Consider the following 21,506-nt stretch of genomic DNA (forward strand, 5'->3'; position numbering starts at 1 on the left):
GGTTAATTCTCTGCATCGTGTAAAAAGCCTGTTTGATCCTGTCTTCTCTGATCCTCCCCTTCTTGCACTGTCCCCAATCCATCTCCTGATAAGACAGAGCCTTTGAAGTCACTCTGCACATGCTCAGTCTGGTGTGTATTGCTAGAGAGGTTTTATTTTTTTTTCTTGGTTGGGTGCATGTGATCAGCACAGGGCCAGTCAGCACTGTCCAGACAGGTCAGGGGTCCTGCAGCCTCATAGGGCAGTCAGAGTAGAATGAAAACTCCTCCTACAAGCTATACCCAGACACTGATAGATGTCACAAAACTGTTTTATACTGCTGATGAGAAAATGGTATTTAGCAGTTTATATTTACTAAAATAATAGTGAATGCAGGGTCCTGGGTTTAGTAACGTTTTAAGTTGTAGGAACCTCATGCGATGTAGTGCATTGAATTACTTCACTGAACTACACAAAAAATTGTCTGTCATCAGTGTGGAAGGGTGAGTGTGCATATTAGTATATTAGGATGTGTCCAGTTGTCTATGGTCAGTGGACCTTTTAGTACCTTTTACAAGTTTGCATAAATGAACTCTGTACCTGACTCTGTACGCTGTAGGCAGCGCCCCCCTGAGCTCTGTAGGCAGCGCCCTGTAAGTAGCGCACTCCTGATACAACCAGTCCTTTGAGTACAACTGTACTGCTGATGCAGCCCACCATGAAATTGAGTTTGGCTTAAATAATTAGAAAGCATTTGGTAACTGTAATTCTATATGTATCTGTTCTCTGTATTTAAACATAAGGGATTTTTAATTTATTTATTTTTATTAAACTTTTGCTGATATTACCAATCTTATGCTAACTTAAAGTAGTACCAAAGGCTCAGTTTTTTTTCCCCATAAATGCATTTGTATCAGCTCAGTATATTAAATAATTTCTTCCTGAACGTTCCAGAAACACCTACAGTTTAAAGTTATTACAGCTGCAGATTCTGACTTCTTATTTCTACTTCCCCCAACTTCCTGTTGTGGAGTGCTCACTAATAACTTTGGTAAAAATAACTGGATCCTCCTGCTCAGGGCTACATGTCCTGTAATTCATAGTGCCACTGAGCAAGCGTGACTCATGTCAGCCACTGTCAATCACTTGCAGGAGGGGGAGCAGAGGCATGTCCTTTTGTGTTCAGTGTTCCCTGGCTGCCTGCCCATGTCAGGGCAGGCAGCATGCTGACATTTTAGTCCAGGAAGTAAATGCTGGCCCTGCATGAAGCCTGAACAAACATGGTGTTGTCTTTTTGGAGGAGAAGCGGAGGCATGTCTCTTTCTGTATATTGTTCCTTGGTGGCCTGTGCGTGTCGGCCGCAGGCAGCATGCTGACATCAGCCTGTAATTCTTTGTGGGAGTGCATACGAACAGGTGGCTTCATAGACCTTACAAAGGAGGGAGTTGAGGCACCTGAAAACCAGGATGCAGGGGTAGCGATCGTGGGAACTGATGAAACTGAGAAAGGAAAGCTTAAAAAGAAGATGATCAGAGGTTAGTGTTGACCTCAGGAGCTGAAATGTGAAATCTTTTGTTTCATTTCCAAACTTCTGAGATGTCCATTACTCTATTTTGGTTTTTCAAAGAACAATGTAGTCCGCTCCCCCATTAACTTTTTCCTTGGAAGATAAAGGAGGATTTGGTTAGCCCACAAACCAAGCTAGGTAATTTTTGCAATGGCAAGTGTGTGATGTAAAAATGTGTTGTACCATGTGGTGCTCCAAGCAATGCTGCTGTATTCTAGCTTAGATGGACTTGGCCTTCGAGTGACTAGTTAATATGCAGTATATTAATGTATATTTCTCACATTACAGAGTGTTCAGCCTGCTTTACCCTGGGATGACCATAAATCTCGCATCACTTGGAGAGGCGATGGGCAGCTCTTTGCTGTCAGTACCATTTGTCCACAGACAGGTAATCATAGTTGTTGTTATAAAGTCTCTAAAGGAGAAAAAGTACCCGTTTTTGTTAACTTTTACAATGGAAGTTTTTTTTCAATAAGCTTTGGGTTGAAATAAGCCATGATTCTATAGGGTAAACTAAATAAATGTTGAGCCCATTCATTTTCATGAAGATGTCCTTTTCATTGTCCATGTGTTTTGTAAATAGTTTGTGCTTAATTTTTGCTCTGTTTCTTCCCCTGTATTTGGTAGGCCCCAGGAGAATCTATATAAAAAAATTATTATCACTGTCATGATACCCAGGAAACCATCAAAACTATTTTGGGATAAAGTGCTGAAGAAGCACTAGTCAGAGCTGTGCTGTTAAAAAAAAGCCATAAACAAAAGATAAAAGTACCTCAGGACTTCTCTAAATTACATAGTCTGGTTAAAAAAAGACACAAGTCCATCTAGTTCAACCAACAAAAGGGGGAATAAAAAAAAACATACAATCCAATATACACAATCCTATACGCACAGTTGATCCAGAAGAAGGCAGAAAACCCCAATGAAGCATGATCCATTTTGCTTTAAAAAAAATTCCTTCCTGATCCCCGAAAGGGAATCGGATATCCTCTGGATCAACTTTACCTATAAATCTTAGTATCCAGTTATATTATGTACGTTTTAGGAAAGAATCCTGGCTTTTTTTACAACAATCTACTGAGCTGGACAGAACCAGCTCTTGAGGAAGTCTAATCCATATTTTCACAGCTCTTACTTGAAGAAGCCTTTCCATATTTGGAGAAGAAATCACTTTTCCTCCAGAAAAAATGAGTGCCCCCTTGTCCTCTGTGATGACCTTAACCACTTGCCAACTAACTGCAGTACATATACTGCGACCGGTCGGCTCTATTACCTGAAACGATGTACCTGTACGTCATTTCGTGCAACAGCCAGCCGGGGGGCGCTGACTGATTGGCCAGAGGGAGAAGAGGGAGAGCCAATCAGCGGGTCTGGCGTACGCGATGGCCACCTGCGATCGCTCCCCAGAGAGATAGAACGGCAGTCTGCCGATGTAAGACCGCCGTTCTGACAGGAGTGAACACAGTGATCTTGTATTCCTGCTAATCGGGAACATAGATCTGTGTTCATCCATTGAGTCCATCCCCCACACAGTAAGCACCCCCTAAGGGCACACTTAACCCTTTAAGTGCCTCTGGTGTTAACCCCTTCCCTGCCAGTGTCATTTAGTACAGTATCTAAATTTTTTTAGCACTGATTACTGTAGTAATGTCACTGGCTCCCAAAAAAGTGTCAGGTGTCCAATCTGTCCTCCGCAATCCCGCTAAAAAATTTGTATTCAGCCCCGACCCGACCCAACCCCCCCCCCCCCCCCCCCGAGTCAATACTTTGTAGAACCACCTTTCACTGCATTTACAGCTGGAAGTCTTTTTGGGCATGTCTCTACCAGCTTTGCACATCTAGAAAGTTACATTTTTGCCTATTCTTTGGAAAAAAACTCAAGCTCTGCCAGATTGGATGGAGAACATCTGTGAACAGCAATTTTCAAGTCTTGCCACAGATTCTCAAATGGATTTAGGTCTGGACTTTGGCTGGGCCATTCTAACACATGAATATACTTTGCTCTAAACCATCCCATTGTACCTCTGGCTGTATGTTTAGGGTTTTTGGCTTGTTGGAAGGTGAACCTCTGCCCCAGTCTCAAGTCTTTTGCAGACTCTAACAGGTTTTCTTCTAAGATTGCCCTGTATTTGGCTCCATCCATCTTCCCATCAACTCTGACCAGCTTCCCTGTCCCTGCTGAAGAAAAGCATCCCCACAACATGATGCTTCCACCACCATGTTTCACTGTGGGGATGGTGTGTTCAGGGTGATGTGCAGTGTTAGTTTTCCACCACACATAGTGTTTTGGTCTCATCTGACCAGAGCACCTTCTTCCACATGTTTACTGTGTCCCCCACATGGTTTCTCGCAATCTGCAAACAGGACTAATAGTTGTCCTGTGGACAGATTCTCCCCCCTGAGCTGTGGATCTCTGTAGCTCCTCCAGAGTTACCATGGGCCTCTTGGCTGCTTCTCTGATTAATTCTCTCCTTGCCCGGCCTGTCAGTTTAGGTGGACAGCCATGTCTTGGTAGGTTTGCAGTTGTGCCAACTTTCCATTTTCAGATGATGGGTTGAACAGTGCTCTGTGAGATGTTCAAAGCTTCGGATATTTTTTTACAACCTAACCCTGCTTTAAACTTCTCCACAACTTTATCCCTGACCTGTCTGGTGTGTTCATAGGCCTTCACGATGCTGTTTGTTTACTATGGTTCTCTAACAAATCTCTGAGGGCTTCACAGAACAGCTGCATGTATACTGAGAATAAATTACACACAGGTGGACTCTATTTACTAATTAGGTGACTTCTGAAGGCAATTGGTTCCACTAGATTTTAGTTAGGGGTATCGGAGTTAAGGGGGCTGAATACAAATGCATTCCACACTTTTCAGATATTTATTTGTAACAAATTTTGAAAACCATTTATCATTTTCCTTCCACTTCACAATTATGTGCCACTTAGTGTTGGTCTATCACATAAAATCCCAATAAAATGCATTTACCTTTTTGGCTGCAACATGACAAAATGTGGAAAATTTCAAGGTATGAATAATTTTTTAAGGCACTGTAAGATGCATGCATATTCTTAGCCCCCAAGTGCATAACTTTATATTAATCAACATTAAACCTCATTTGCCACATAGTTGCCCAATTAAACAGTGCATTGAGGTCGACTTGTAAATTGGAGACATTCTGTAGGGATGTTATCCCACTGCATAGCTTGGTGTCCTCTGTAAACCTAGAAACGGTACTCTTAATCCAAAACCCTATATCGTTTCTCAATTTATTAAAACGTAAGGGTCCCAACACTGAACCTTGGGGTACACCACTGATAACCTTGGACCATTCAGAGTAATGCCCCGTACACATGGAAAATCCAACAACAAAATTCATGGATTTTTCCAGACGGATGTTGGCTCAAACTTGTCTTGCATACACACGGTCGCACAAAGTTGTTGGAATTGCCGATCGTTCTAAACGCGGTGACGTAAAACACGTACGTCGGGACTATAAACGGGGCAGTAGCCAATACTTTTCGTCTCTTAATTTATTCTGAGCATGCGTGGCACTTTGTCCGTCGGATTTGTGTACACACGATCGGAATTTCCGACAACAGATTTTGTTGTCGGAAAATTTTATAGCCTGCTCTCAAACTTTGTGTGTCGGAAATTCCGATGGAAAAAGTCCGATGGAGCCTACACACGGTCGGATTTTCCGACAACACGCTCCGATCGCACATTTTCCGTCGGAAAATCCGACCGTGTGTACGGGGCATAAGAATCATTAACCACTACTCTCTACTGAAAGGTAAGGTAATAGTGCAGTTACCAAAATGCCATGTGTACTGACTCACCAGGAATACACTGTGTGACCCAAGTGACCCAAAACATGCACATAAAAAGAAAGGGGGCTGAAAGAAAACCCAAAATGGTAGTCACACACGGGTCAAACAATATGTAGAAACACTGCTTTATTAAACAATTATGCAAATACAAAAGAATATTAAAAAAAAACATCCAGCAATACCATTGTTAAAATGACAACGTTGTCAAGGGCAAAACTAGCAGCTGCTCACACTGCACACACCAACAAGCATGCTCATAGTGAAAGTAGGCTTCCTTTCAAAAGAGGACAGGGATGGATCGTTGGGATCACGGGGATATACCTCTTATAGACTATGCAGCTAAGGGTCATGTGAAAGCCACCCAAACTCTTACACAGATGCTGCAGGCGATCCCAGAGTTTAGTTTAAAACCTCAGTGAAATACTGGGGCTAATGGGGACCTTTCTCTAAATGACTAACACATTGGGAGAATTGGATAAAGCTCATGGTCACTAATAGCACTAGTACACTCAAGACGATTGAATCCAGATGAGTGTCAGTCTTGCTGTTCAGCCAAAGACTATACCATGGGACAGAGCTCAGCGTGGCTCAGATGCAGAGGATGGTATACACGATAGGGCTTAAAGACAGTCAATAGCATGTAAAGCTGGGATCACCTGCAGCATTTGTGTATGGGCTTAGGTGGCCTTCGCATGACCCTTAGTTGCATAGTCTATAAGGGGTATATCCCAACAATCCATCCTTGTCCTCTTTTGAAAGGAGGCATATTTTCACTGTGAGCATGCTTGTTGGTATATGCGGTGTAAACAGCTGCTAGTTTTGGCTTTGACAATGTTGTAATTTTAACAGTGGTATTGGTGGAGGTTTCTTTTAATCTTTTTTTTGTAAAAAAATACGTTTCCCTGTATTTGCTTAGTTGTTAAATCCGTGTTTATACTTACTGGGTAACCCTTGTGTGACTACCCTTTCGGGTTTCCTTTCAGCCCGCTTTCTTTTCTTAAAAAATTAAAGTTATAATATAACTTTATATAACTCTAATATAATTTATAATAGTTAGAAATGAAATATTAAAAATCCAGACTTTTAGCACTCCCTGGAATATGTTTAACCCTTTTACTTTTGCCGACATAACTGTTATAAGACAGCAACAGCATGTTGTAAGCAAACTAAGGCTGCAGTTGCAGCTGAAATTTTTATTTTTTGTTAAACTTGTAAGCCTGGACCTAAGGAATAAAAATACCAAAACATTTAGGATAAGTGAGTGGCGAGAGATTAGCGAATGTCTATTCACTGACTTTCACTGCAATGAATGAACCTGGGTTCAGAACTGTTAAATCCTCTGCGAATCTTGTGGGGAAAACAGCAGTGTGAGCACACAGTTTGTGCTTTGGTTAAGGAGAGTCTGGGGTGGCATTTTAAGGGTCTAATAATGATATACCGCTAAAGAGAACCTGTCACCTGCACTATGTTATCACATAGGGGACTTATCAGCTCCCTTGTAACACCAATACAGTTAAAAAAGCAAAAAAAGTTTCAATAATACAATAAAAAAAACGTTTAAAAGTCCCCTGCCCCCACATACAGGCACATAAAAAAAAAAAAGAAAAAAGCACGTGTCAAAAAGTATTACTGCATTGTTGCATGTCTTTGCATGGTTTCCCAGGCTCCCGCAAGATCAGGGTGTGGAACAGAGAACTCTCCCTGCAGTCTACCAGTGAAGCAGTGGAAGGCTTGGAACAGTCGCTATGCTGGAAGTAAGTTTATTTCCTCTTCACTAGACTTTATCCTCAGTATGATCCTGCATTGTAAATTTATTCCAAAATAATCGCGTTTTTATCAAGTGGATGGAAACAATCCACCCATTCTATTTATGGCTTGCTTATTAGTCCAAAATCCCAGCTCCAACTGGGCTTCTGTAGCCGTCACCACAATATTGTGCAAATTTAAGCTTAGAGAACCTTATTTTTTTTTTAAATGAAGTTGTAATTGGTAAAGTTCCATTTTAAGCAGTTTTTAAGCCCAAGTTGGCTGGTAAGGGGTAAACATAAGATTTTGACATTGGATAGAAAACTGAGCTTTAAAGGCTAAGTTCACATTTGGAACATGTAGCAGCTCCTGCCCCTGATCCCCCCCCCTCCACTGTCACTTTTTAAAAACAGCGGGCTCCGCCCACAAAGCACAAATAAAATTCAAGTACCGTCTGCCTTCACAGCTGACGGATTTGTAGATTCAATGGGTTCTGGATGTGCTGATGACTGCTCTTGTAGTCCACTGACATTCTCTGGCTTTCAAACAGAAACCGCAGGTGCAATGCTTTCCAAGCTCCTGCAGGAAAAAACTAATATTTTATTTTCTGCAAAAATATCTACATTTTATTCGTTTTTCTGTAAAGACGACCCTGTCCTTTTAAAACATCAACTGTGTGAAATAAGCTCAAGCCAATAAACTTTATATGTCGGGTACATTTTTTATACAGTTTTTTTTTTTTTTTTTTTTTTTTGTGGGGGGGAGGAATAGAGCTAATTAAACTATACTATATGACTTATGGTTGTTTTCACATGTTCGACTTGCTTTATAAAACATGAAAGATTAGAACCACTTTCAACTTTTTATGTTTACTTCTCTTGGGGGGGGGGGGTTGTAGGTTGACCCTCCCTAGTTTTCCTGTTGACCGTTGTCATTGAGACAGGAAGTGATGGGAAATATAACATTTTTAGAGTTGTCACCAAAGTAAGAGGTGAGGGTAGATCTTCCAGAACAAGACGTAAGGGTAAATCTTTTGGTGACAACAGTCTAGAAGGGAAGTTCCTTTTACTGAAAACACGGGTCAAACTGCATGGTTTCACAGCAAAATGTGGCTTGATGTGGCGTAAATAGAAAAAAGGGTCAGGGGCTTCTTCCCTGGCATTTTTCATGGGTAGGGCAAACCATTTAAATGAATGGGCTGCCCTGCATGCAGAGCACAGATGCCGAACAGAGACTAATGGTATACTTTTTAGGGTAATGTAATAATGCTTTATTTGTGTTTTATTTTCTTGCCTCTTTTGGGCAATCAGAAGCTTAAAGTTTGGAAGCTGCAGAATTGCATTAAGGTAAATGTTTAGGCATCAGTGTCCTCCCTCTCCCCTTTTTACTTACCTGAGCCCTCATTAGGTCCAGCGCTGTGCCCGTCTGCAGCTCTTCTCTCCCCTTACTTCCTGGCTCACAAGCTTTGCTGAGGCAGCAGGAGCCATTGGCTCCATCTACTGTCAATAAAAAACAGTGAGGGGAGGTGGGGCCGAGTCCTGCTGTCTGTATCAATAGCGAGGTTAGAGAGTGAGCCTGCATGAGTGCCCCCCCACTGCTACTTTACTTTCTTCTGACAGTGGGTAGGTAAACCAAGAGTGCTGAGGGTGTGTCTGGGAGAGGGGCTTGTTTATGGAACTAATTTGAAGTTACTATAATCAGTTGCCTGTCTTTTATATTGTATTTAATTACAGACCTTCTGGAAGTCTGATTGCTTCTACACAGAGCAAACCCAACAAACATGATGTCATTTTCTTTGAGAAAAATGGGCTTGTGCATGGAGAGTTTACCTTACCTTTTGCAAAAGGTGAAGTTCAGGTATGTTGCGGCCTAGCAACTAGCTAGCTATGAAGTAACACAATAATATACAGGAATAATGAAAAAGAAAAACTAGAAAAATGGACGTGAACTCAAGGCACTTTTTTGAAAAATTCTGAATATTCTTAAAAGCTAAACATGTGGTGAACAGGTGCTGTAGAATACATTACAGAGTTAATGTATATTTTATGCCAAAACTTTTAGTTTTGGATAAAGTAGTGAGGGGTCAGTACCCTTTTCCAGTTTTTACTGTTGTTCTCAGTAGGGAGATTTACTCTCTCTGTCCTCGTGATCATTGTCAGCAGGAATGAAAGCTTGTCTGGTCCTGTTGCGGCTTTGGCTTTCCTGAAGCTCAATATAATTGAGAGATTGTGTAGTCTAATGGTTATTGAATTAGACCTGTGTGTGTATGTATGGAGTATGTATGGAGTTCAAGACTGGGTAGCGATTTATAAAAAAATAAAATATAAAGTTTTTATTTTATTTAAGAAAAAATAAATTGCATTTTAACTGTGCAATGTATTTTTTTAGCAAAGTTTTGGCTTTTAATAGTTTTCAAAACAGCAAAAAAGCATCCTTGAACTCCTGCTCCATTGTATGCCGGACAAAAACACTAAACATTGCACCACAGCTCTAAGGTGGTTAAATTCGATATATACAACATCTTGTACACAAAGTTAGCGTTAGAATACCTGTCAGGTTTTTATTGCTGTCTTGTGTCCCTGTTAGGGAGATTCACCCTCTCTATTTGTTGTGTTTACTGTTAATAACCAGCATGATAGTAAAAGAAAATCGCAAATGTTGGGTTGTCACTAGAACAGGAGTAGAGGGGAAATCTTCCAATGAGGACACTAGTTTTGGTGATCCTGGTAACAAGGGATTCCTTCCTTTTGGAGGGATTTCCTTTCACTTCCTGTTTTAGCTGTGGGACAGGAAGTCAAGGGAAGTCCCCCCCCCATACAGCTGTGCTCATAAGTTTACATACCATGGCAGAATTTATGATTTCTTGGCCGCTTTTCAGAGAATATGAATGTTAACACACAAACATTTCTTTATCTCATAGTTAGTGTTTGGCTGAAGCCATTTATTATCATTCAACTGTGTTTACTATTTTTAAATCATAATGGCAACAGAAACTACCCAAATGAACCCCAGTTCTTAATACCGTGTATTGCCCCCTTTAACATCAATGACAGCCTGAAGTCTTTTGTGGTATTTGTGGATGAGGCTCTTTATCATCTCAGGTGGTAAAGCTGCCCATTCCTCTTGGCAAAAAGCCTCCAGTTCCTGTAAATTCTTGGGCTGTCTTGCATGAACTGCACGTTTGAGATCTTCCCAGAGTGGCCTTTTGTAGCCTTTTCCTGTGCCTTTTGTAGCTCACACATCCCCAAAACATCAGCGATCCACCTCTGTACTTTTCATCATAGGCCTTGTTGACTCATCTACTTTTTCCTGCAGAGCCTTTGACAATTTTTTTGCTTTCCCCATGACTCAGAATCCAGAAACGTTAGTGCAACACTGGATGAAAGATGCAAGGGTCTGTCAGGAGTCCAGAAATTCATTGACCTTTTTACACACACACACACACACACACACTAATTACAAGCAAACAGATCACAGGTGAGGATGGTTTCCTTTTTAATAGGCATTCAAACCCCTTTGTGTCAACTTGTGTGCATGTTATGAGGCCAAAATCACCAGGGTATGTAAACTTTTGATCAGGGTCATTTGGGTAGTTTCTGTTGCCATTATGATTTAAAAAGTGTAAACACAGTTGATTGATAATAATTGGCTTCAGCCAAACACTAACCATGAGTGAAAGAAATGTTCTTGTGTTATCATTCATATTCTCTGAAAAATGGCCAAGAAATCATAAATTCTGTCAGGGTATGTAAACTTATGAGCACAACTATAAATTGACAGGGGTTATAATTATCCATTACTCTATCCAAAATGGAAAAAAAAGGTTTTGCCCAGTAGAAAATAACTTAAAACCCCCAAACATTCTACATAATTTAAAAAAATTTTTTTTTAGCAAAGACCCTAGGGAATAAAATGGTGATTGTTGCAATTTTTTATGTCACACGGTATTTGTGCAGCAGTTTTGCAAATGCTATTTTTGGGGAAAAAATACACTTTAACGAATTTAAAACAAAGCACAATAGTTACTCCAATTTTTTTGTATAATGTGAAAAATTATGTTACACCAAGTAAATAGATATCAAACATAGCATGCTTTAAAATTGTGCATGCTCGTGGAATGCGACAAACTACGATACTTAAAAACCTCCATAGGCGATGCTTTAAACGCCTTTACAGATTACCTGTTTAGTGATACAGAGGTGGTCTGGAGCTAGCTAGAATTATTGCTCCTGCCCTAACGTTTGCGGCGATACCTCACATGGGTGGTTCAAATACTGTTTACATATGCGTGCGCTTCTGCACATGAGCACAGAGGGATGGGGGCGCTTAAAATTTTTTTTTATTATTATTCATTTTACTTTTTATTTTTTACACTGTCCCTTTTTTTTTTTTTTTCCTATCACTTTTATTTCTATTACAAGGAATGTAAACATACCCTGTAATAGAAATAAGGATGACAGGTCCTCTTTATGGAGAGATCTAGGGTTAAATATTTTTAAATTTTTTTTTTTTTCCTTCCAGCCTAGACTGGAAGTGACTTCATGATGTCGCTCCAGTCCTCCAAGGCCATAGTTGATTAAAGAGTTTTAAATCTTTGATCGCCTGTTGGAGCAGCCGGCTGCACCATCAGATCATTTCTTGGTGGAAACGGTAAGCCCGAGAAACACCGGCAGGAGGGGGGAGATCCCCTCCCGCTGCTTCGGAAACCAGTCCAGTGGCTCATGAGCCACTTTGACCAGTTTTTATGAGAAAGCCGGCCGCCTGCAGAAAAAAACAGTATTGGGGTTATGGCTGAGATCTTCAGCCATAATCCCGGTAAGCTACATGTAGACCGCAAGGTATATATATGTATTGCGGTCGGCAAGTGGGTAAATTAGTAGCACATTTTCAAAAAATGATTGAAAGGTATCATGGAACATATAGTACCAGAAACATACGTTGTGCTGCTGCACAGACCTGGCTGCTCTGAATAGCACTCACAATTATGTGTAATAAAGTGCATGGTGCAAATAAGTAAATTCAAAGTTGCTGATAAAAATGAAATTCTGTGCAATGCAATAAAAATCCATCAAATGTGTAAACCAGTTCCAAAGAGCTTATACGTAAAACGGCCACAGTCCATGGGTATATTGAAATGGTTATGACCCCAATTAAGGTGGTCAATATGGGCCTTTGTGGATATAATGGGACAGCAATGGCAATCTCACTGGTAGTAATGGATACCGGAAGATACTCTGGGCTCTCCTACCTGCCACAGGGAATAAACGCCCTCAACCTGATCTTCCCCCTCAATTGGGTAAGAGAGTGGTTGCTGTTCCATTTCTTTAAAGGACATGTTTATTATTTTAGTGTAAAAAAAATCCAAAGCTTTATTATCACCTTAAGTAGTAATTGTGAGATTTGTCTGTAGACACGGGTATTAAAGCTGAGAACAAGGCAGTTATGAGATAGCTGGGCTTAAATACCAATATAAATTTTGTAATAAAGCATCTATGAACTACTGGTTCATTTGAAGTGATCCGATAACTTCTTTAGAATGAACTGGATTTTTGAAAATGCAATTTTCTTGGTTATGTTATGCACACAAAAACAATGCTATGTAGCTCCTTACACTCGATTTGTCTTTAACAGGCGAAAGAACTTCTGTGGAATTCAGACTCAACAGTTTTAGCAGTCTGGCTTCAAGACATTGAAAAGGATGACACAAAACCTCATACTTATGGTAACTTTCTATGAAGTGATAAAAACTCCTTTTTCTAAGATGAGAGGAAGAAAAAGTGGGCTGGCAGGTGGTAAACGGGGTTACCTGTATATATCTGTCAATGTATATAAAACAAATTTTTCTAAAAGCAACTATGCCTTCTCAACCAGGAAGCTTTATATAGTTGGAAGTACTAACATATTGTCCTTAGTACATTGTCTAGGTCAGCCTTTTTCAACCAGGGTGCCCTGCGTTTTTCTTCAGGGGTGCCTTGGCAAAATGCATAAAAATTGCCCCAAAATTGTATACAAGCCAGCAGATGGATGCAGCCTGCCTTTTAGTTACACAAAGCTACAGGATTTCATTGCACACCATTATGACCTTCTAGCCACCGGCGTCCTAACAACCAATGACCCCTCCCCTTCCCCTTTTCTGTCAGCTCTGGGGTCACTTTAGCTGAGGGATGGAGAAAAACTGAGGGAGAAGAGAAACATTGGAATACTAATCAGTACCAGTGTGCAAAAGTGTATTGGATTTGGAAGAATAAATCATCTCAAACGTTGGGTGTCCTACATGTGTGGGTGTTGATGTATTATGTAAAACTATTAGGATAGATGCCTCAAGATTGTCCATAATTTTAAAGGGTGTCTTGACTGAAAAAAGGTTGAGAAACACTGGTCCTATATGTATGTAAAATGCATGGAGACAATTTACTGAGGACAATTCATTTGTAATAATGACGAAACAAAATGTTCTGATAAGTAGCCAGCTGTAGAGAGAGATCTTGTATCATTAAGGGGAATGCTGCAGTGAGAAGGGAGAAGTATCTTCTGACTTTGTCCAAAAGGTATATTAGATGGCATCTTAAAATACATGCAAGCATCAGATGGATGTCCCGATTCTTCTGCTTTCAGTAGAAATCTGATCCCCCAGAGTATTGACAAAGTGGATATAGTGAGGGTCGGGAGGGCCCCTTTGCAATGACCATGACAATTTCACCTGCATTGGAAAGGTAACAGAATTATGTAACACAGCACCCCTTGCAATGCTGGTCAGTGAAAAGAAAACAAAATTATCCTACCTTGGTGGTCAGTGGGGAAAACGTCCGGTAATGCAGAACTACCAGGTTTTTAGAGGTTGCACATGCAACTGGGACTTGGCGTTCCACCACCATGCAGGGACCCCAAGATGGCTGTGGGACCATAAGGCTCGGTTCACACTTCTGCAACCCCAGTTGTGAGACTTGCTTGTGATTTCCTTGTAACTTCCTTGCAACTTTTGTGATTTAAAATATAACTAAATGCAAAACATATTTTTTAGTTTTGGATAGAGTGGAGAGGGATTAGAACACTTGTCAGTTTTTATTGCTGTCTGTGTGGGAGGTGAGATTTACTTTCGATGTCTGTTCTGTTTACCATTATCATTGAAAGTGAAAATAGAAGAAAATCCCAAATTGTGGGTTGTCCCCAGAAAAGTAATAGTCATCTTCCTATGGGGGAACACTAGTTCTGGTGAGCTGGAGTTAAGGAATTCCCTTAATTTGCAGGAATTTCCTCCTTTTTTTTTGTCTATGGGACAGGAAGTGAAGGTAAATCTCCTCAATGGACACAGGTGGCAAAAAAAATCCTGACGGGTTATACCCCTCCCTTACTCTATCCAAAATGAAAAAAAAGTTGTGCTTATAATTCTGCTTTAACGTTGCAATCTATGGCACTCAAATCCAGACCAGATTAAAGGGCCCCAGCGGTCAGGGGTGCCCTTTATGGTTTCTTGCATCGGGGCCCTGAAGGTTCTTGTTACGCCTTGGTGTTATTGGTCAGTAGGAGAAAAAAAATGCTGCACTGTTGCTGGTCAGTGGGATAAAAACTGCCTGGCATCTTTCTTCAGTGGGAGAAAAAAATGTCTGACATTATTGTTTAGTGGAAGAGAAAATGCCTGGCATTATCGATCAGTGTAAACAAATTGCCTTGTGGCAGTGATTGATGGGATGAAGATGCCTCAGCATTATGGGTTGGGAAAAAACAGCATTAGAGGGAGTAAAAATTGCTCCAACATTAGTAGTCAGAAAGCAAACATGGTGTCAGTAGTTAATATTAATTTTATATATATATATATATATATATATATATATATACCGTATCTATTGGCATATAACACGCACTTTTTTCCCCTTAAAATCAGGGGGAAATCGTGGGTGCGTGTTATAGGCCGATCCCCGCCACTTTTGTTTGGATCGGAGCGATCGCGGTGCTTGCTGCGATCGCCGCCGACATACACAGCTGTGTGTAAATTCAAATATGGCACCGAGACTGCAGGGACTCGTCGGAGCCGAGATACACAAAGCCTAGGAAACTCGGGTATGTGTATCTCGGCTCCGACGAATCCCTGCAGTCTCAGCGCCATATCTGAATTTACGCACAGCTGTGTATGTCGGCGGCGATCACACAAGGATGCACTGGTGCAAAGCTGCACTTGCAAGGCTGCACTGGTGCAAAGCTGCACTGACAAGGCTGCACTGGTGCAAAGCTGCACTGACAAGGCTGCACTGGTGCAAAGCTGCACTGACAAGGCTGCACTGGGGCAAAGCTGCACTGACAAGGCTGCACTGGGGCAAAGCTGCACTGACAAGGCTGCACTGGGGCAAAGCTGCACTGACAAGGCTGCACTGGGGCAAAGCTGCACTGACAAGGCTGCACTGGGGCAAAGCTGCACTGACAAGGCTGCACTGGGGCAAAGCTGCACTGACAAGGCTGCACTGGGGCAAAGCTGCACTGACAAGGCTGCAATGAACACTGGGGCAAGGCTGCACTGACACTGACAAGGCTGCAGATGGACACCGATAACGCTGCATTGATGGGCATTTTAATGTAAGTTTTTCTTCCTTAAAGTTTACTCCTAAAAGTTTTAAAATTCCCTCCTAAACTTGGGGTGCATGTTATACGCCGATAAATATGATATATGTATGTGAGTGTGTGTGTGTGTGTATATATATATATATATATATATATATATATATATATATATATATATCTATCTATACATTTTTTTTTTTTTTTTTTTTTCAAGGATCAGTTGCTTGAAAAAATTCACAGAATTAGTGTTAGAAAGAAAACATCTGACCCCAGTACAGGTTCCCCCCTGCCCCTCAAACTCCTTCAGAGCTCAGATCAGTTTTCTCCTTTAACCTTTTCAGACGGGGCACCACAGGGCGCATTGAAAATGTTTTTCATAGACTACCCTTGCGACGTGCGACTGTGTCATATGAGGCTTTGTAACATCTAAAGTCAGTTACCGGCACCAGGTACTGGAATAAACTTTGCAGCATGTTGAGCCAGAACCTAGGAAAAAACTTGGCAGGTGTCATAAGTTGGATGGATAGGTACCCCAAACAAGCAACAGGGACACTGACTGCATCTGCCACCTGACCCAGCCCACCTCTGATGCCTGGAGCACCAACTGGGTCCCCCTGTAGAGCAAACCTCAAAACAGCTAGCCTGTGCTGCCATAGCTGTACAGTGCCTTGAAAAAGTATTCATACCCCTTGAAATTTTCCACATTTTGTCATGTTACAACCAAAAATGTAAATGTATTTTATTTGGATTTTATGTTATAGACCAACACAAAGTGGCACATACTGTAATTGTAAAGTGGAAGGAAAATGATAAATGGTTTTCAATTTTTTTTCCCCAAATATCTAAAAAGTGTGGCGTGCATTTGTATTCAGCCCCTCTGTGTCAATACTTTGTAGAACCACGTTTCGCTGCAATTACAGTGCAAATCTTTTTGGGTATGTTTAGCCCATTCTTCCCCCATATGCAAAATAACTCAAGCTCTGTCAGATTTGAATAGGAGCATCTGTGAACAGCAATTTTCAAGTCTTGCCACAGATTCTCAATTGGATTTTGGTCTGGACTTTGACTAGGCCATTCTAACACAGGAATATGCTTTGTTCTAAACCATTCCATTGTTGGTCTGGCTGTATGTTTAGGGTCATTGTTTTGCTGGAAGGTGAACCTCCACCCCAGTCTCAAGTCTTTTACAGACTCTAACAGGTTTTCTTCTAAGATTGCCCTGTATTTGGCTCCATACACCTTTCCCATCAACTCTGACCAGCTTCCCTGTCCCTGCTGAAGAAAAGCATCCCCACAATGTGATGCTGCCACCACCATGTTTCACAGTGAGGATGGTGTGTTCAGGGTGTTGTGCACTGTTTGTGTTCCGCCACACAGTGTTTTGCTTTTAGGCCAAAAAGTTCAATTTTGGTCTCATCTGACCAGAGCACCTTCTTCCACATGCTTGCAGTGCCATCCACATGGCTTATCGCAAACTGCAAATGGGACTTCTTATGGCTTTCCTTCAACAATGGCTTTCTTCTTGTCACTCTTCCATTAAGGCCAGATTTGTGGAATGCACAGCTAATAGTTGTCCTGTGGACAGATTCTCCCCCCTGAGCTGTGGATCTCTGCAGCTCCTTCAGAGTTACAATGGGCCTCTTGACTGCTTCTCTGATCAATGCTCTCCTTGCCCGGCCTGTCAGTTTACGTAGACGGCCGTGTCTTGGTAGGTTTGCAGTTGTGCCATATTTTTTTTCCATTTCCAGTAAAAGCAGCCTTAATACAAATGCTTGCTACATTTTTCAATTATTTATTTGTAAAAAATTTGGAAAACCATTTATCATTTTCCTTCCACTTCACAATTATGTGCCACTTTGTGTTGGTCTATCACATAAAGTCCCAATAAAATACATTTACGTTTTTGGTTGTAACATGGCAAAATGTGGAAAATCTCGAGGGGTGTGAATAGTTTTTCAAGGCACTGTAATTCCACTAGTTTTGGGTTAAAGTGGTTTTTATGCCACTATCTCATCTTTATATCACCCCTGTTGTCAGTTTACAGGGGGAGCGCAGAACCAGCCAGGTGTCAGCCAGGTGTTACAGGGGGCCAAATGACACAGCACAAGCAGTGTGCTATATAACATGCTTTAACTGGTTACCAACCGGCCGCCGCAGTTTTACCGCGGCAAGTTGGCTCCCCTGGGCGAGCCACCTTAACTGTACGTCGGCCCTTTAAGACGCTGTAGGAGGCGTGATGCGAGTGCCCGGCAGGCTCGATGACCTCCGGGCACACGCGATCGCTCATGACAGAACGAGAACCAGAATCTGTGTAAACACACAGATCCCGATTCTCTCAGGGAAAAGGAGAGGATCGTGTGTTCGTATTAAATATGAAAAACGATCTCTCTCCTCCCCTAGTCAGTCCCATCCCCCCTTCAGTTAGAACACACCTAGGGAACACAGTTAACCCCTTGATTGCCCCCTAGTGTTAACCCCTTCCCTGCCAATGACATTTATACAGTAATAAGTGCATTTTTATAGTACTGATCACTGTATAATTGTCAATGATCTCAAAAATGTGTCAAAAGTGTCCAATTTGTCCGCCGCAATATCGCAGTCCCGATAAAAATCGCAGATCACCGCCATTACTAGTAAAAAAAAAAAAAAAAATAATAATAATGTGCCATAAATCTAACCCCTATTTTGTAGATGCTATAACTTTTGCGCAAACCAATCAATATACGCTTATTGCATTTTTTTTTTTAACCAAAAATATGTAGAATACATATCGGCCTAAACTGAGGAAAAATGTATTTTTTACAGGATCCTTTTTTAATTTTTTTTAGGTTAACAAACGCTTTAATTTTATTTTACATTTTTAACCATTCAAACTGTTATTTCCCAAGGCGTCTTTCAGGACAGCACCTGAGAGATAGCGACTCCACCCACCGGAAACAGGAAACACCTTCTTCCTCCAAACTTTAAAGGGAGGCGCCTCCCTACCATACCTCAGTTTTTGTGTTTCTTCCGGCCCGGAGGGAACATCTTTTTGAAGGGGAGTCAAGGTCTCTCAGATGCCTGGGAGACAGGGCTTCTTTTTCATTTTTTCCTCCTTTTTGGAGACCCGCTGTCCTCCCGGCCTACCCAAGCCTTGGCAGCGGTAGCAATCGGGCTCCTCTTCCCCTCCTGGTGCTCGGGGAGAGCCGTAGACCCGGTGATCCGCGCGGTCATAGGAGCGGCGGTGCGCGTGCGCCGCCGCCATGTTTTTTTGGCCGGCAGGCGCGGCGGAAGTGACAAGGCGGGTCACTGGGTCAGCAGAAGCGTCATTTCCGGCGTGGATGCGAGAGGGGAGGAGGGAGGACAGGAACTGGCGCCTACTTCCGCTTCCGGTCCAGTGCAGATGCACTATGGGAGTCCGGAAGCGGCATATGAAGCCACAGGTGGAGAGCTGCACACCAGAGATGGAGGACTCAGCGTCTGCAGCGGTGGGGACAGGCACAGGCGCCAGTAAAGCTCAGGTAGGAGCAGCAGTTTAAGTCTGCCTTTCTTCCTTTTCCTGGGTTTGGTCTATTTTCTTTTTTCTTACCCCCTAGTGGCAAGGGGCCTGTCTGGGCACTGGAGGCTGACTGGTTTCTTCTTAGTGCACCTGTGGGTGATTCTTGTGTAGCTGAGACCGGGTCTCACTAAAAGGTCCCCTGGTTTTTTTCCCTTTTTTGTTTTTTCTCTCACAGGCTAAAAGCTCTGACCCAAAAAAGAGATGTCCTTCTTGCAGGGCCAAAATGGGAGAAAATTGGAAAAAAAGTCTTATGCAGTACATGCATCACTTCTTTAGTTAAGGAGGAATCAGCTTCGGTTTGTGATGATCTGGTTGCCTCTGTAAAGAAGGAACTATACGCCACGATTCAGACTTTTCGTGACTCTTTAGTTAATCCAGCTGCTAGTCAGCCATCCACTTCTGAGGCTTCCCAGGGTTCTATTTCTTTCCCCATGGTAGAAGTTTTACCTGAAGGCCCCCCTATCAGGGAAGAGCAGTCCCCTACTCCTTCCGTTAAGGATTCGGAGGAGGAGGGTGAGGAAGCGGAGGTGGCTCCTTCCAAATTTAAGCTTTCCCTAGAGGAGGTAGACGGACTCCTTAAGGCTATCCATGTTACACTTGGCTTAAGTGAGGAAAAGAAGGAGTTATCTCTTCATGACCGCATGTATGCAGGGTTAAATGAGCCTAAGGGGCGAACATTTCCAGTTCATTCGGTCATTTCTGACGCCATTACTAAAGAATGGCAAGATCCAGAGAAAAAGCCCTTTTTTTCCAGAGCCCACAAAAGGCGCTTCCCTTTTGAGGAGGACCCTTCTGCGGTGTGGAATAAGGTGCCCAGGTTGGATGCGGCCTTTTCACAGGTCTCAAGATCCACAGACCTGTCTTTTGAAGACATGGGTGTTCTAAGGGATCCAATGGACAAACGCATGGATCTTTTGCTCAAAAGATCATGGCAATCAATCATGAGCAATTTAAAACCAGCAATGGCCACAACCTGTGTAGCCAGGAATCTGGAATACTGGGTGAACCAACTTAGATCTCATATAGTGGCAGATTCCCCCAAGCAGGAGATCTTAGATTCCTTTCCTACCCTGATTTCTGCGGTTGCTTATATTGCTGATGCTTCGGCTGAAGCTATCAAGATGTCAGCTAGGTCTGCAGCTTTAGCAAATGCTGCGAGAAGAGCTTTATGGCTAAAAACCTGGCCAGGTGATACAGCTTCAAAGAGTAAACTTTGTGGTATCCCCTTTTCAGGTGACCTTCTTTTTGGCCCAGATCTAGATAATATCCTAGACAGAACTGCCGATAAGAAGAAGTCCTTTCCGGTCAAAAAGAAAAAGCAGACCCCAAAACGTCTTTTTCGACCTCAAAAAACTCAGCAGCAACAGCAGGAAAGTAAGTTTCAGGGCAGGAGGAAAAATTGGTCTGCGCAGAAGGCGAAGGGCAAAGGTGGAATTCTCTTCCGTCCTCCTTCACAGGCCGAAAACTCACAATGACTCATCTCTGCGGGTCGGCGGAAGATTACGAGAGTTTCTTCCGCAGTGGTCAGTGATAACTACAAATCAGTTTATTCTGACCACTCTCTCGCAGGGTTATACTCTCGAGTTCGCCAGAAGCCCCCCAAGAAGGTTTCTGGTAACAAATGCTCCTCGAGATCCAATGAGGGCCCTGGCCATGAAATCCTCTCTGGAGGAACTAATGCAACAGGGTGTAGTAATCCCAGTGCCACCAGAGGAATGGCACGAGGGCTTCTATTCACATGTCTTCCTGGTAAAAAAACCAACAGGAAGATTTCGTTTAATTCTAAATTTAAAGCCACTAAACAGAGCCATCAAATACAGAAGGTTCAGGATGGACTCAATTTTCACCGCCAGAAATATTCTGACTCCAGGTTGTTTCATGGCGTCAGTGGATTTAAAAGATGCATACCTGCATATTCCAATCTCATCCCAGTCCCAGGGGTTTCTCAGGTTGGCGGTAAGGTTGGAAGGCAGAATTCAGCATCTGCAATTCAGAGCCCTACCCTTCGGGCTATCATCCGCACCCCGAATTTTTACCAAAGTAATGGCAGAGGCCCTAGCTCCGCTGCGTCTTCAGGGAATCGCAGTAATTCCTTACTTAGACGATCTGCTATTTTTCGCCCCCTCAAGAGAGGAGCTGAGGAGCAATTTAAGCAGAGCATGCAGCCATTTGGAGTCTCTAGGTTGGATCCTAAATCTCCAAAAATCTTCCCTGGAACCATCTCAGGAGATTCGGTTTCTAGGGTATATAATAAATTCGGTAAGCCAAAAAATTTTTTCTTCCTTCAGAGAAGAAAGG

General features: G+C 42.2%; 1 protein-coding gene across 2 annotated transcripts in view; it reads left to right on the top strand.

Annotated features, from left to right (window-relative positions):
- Window positions 1-21,506, top strand: part of ELP1 (elongator acetyltransferase complex subunit 1) — a 156,875-nt gene that overhangs the window by 24,566 nt on the left and 110,803 nt on the right. For both annotated transcript variants that reach the window (XM_073598677.1, XM_073598669.1), the window contains exons 7-10: window positions 1,835-1,934; window positions 7,035-7,125; window positions 8,851-8,974; window positions 12,749-12,839. In XM_073598677.1, coding sequence (XP_073454778.1) covers window positions 1,835-1,934; window positions 7,035-7,125; window positions 8,851-8,974; window positions 12,749-12,839 — 406 coding nt within the window. The remainder of the gene's footprint in view (window positions 1-1,834; window positions 1,935-7,034; window positions 7,126-8,850; window positions 8,975-12,748; window positions 12,840-21,506) is intronic.

This window comes from Aquarana catesbeiana, linkage group LG01 (genome assembly GCF_042186555.1).
Source record: "Aquarana catesbeiana isolate 2022-GZ linkage group LG01, ASM4218655v1, whole genome shotgun sequence".
Taxonomy (NCBI): domain Eukaryota; kingdom Metazoa; phylum Chordata; class Amphibia; order Anura; family Ranidae; genus Aquarana; species Aquarana catesbeiana.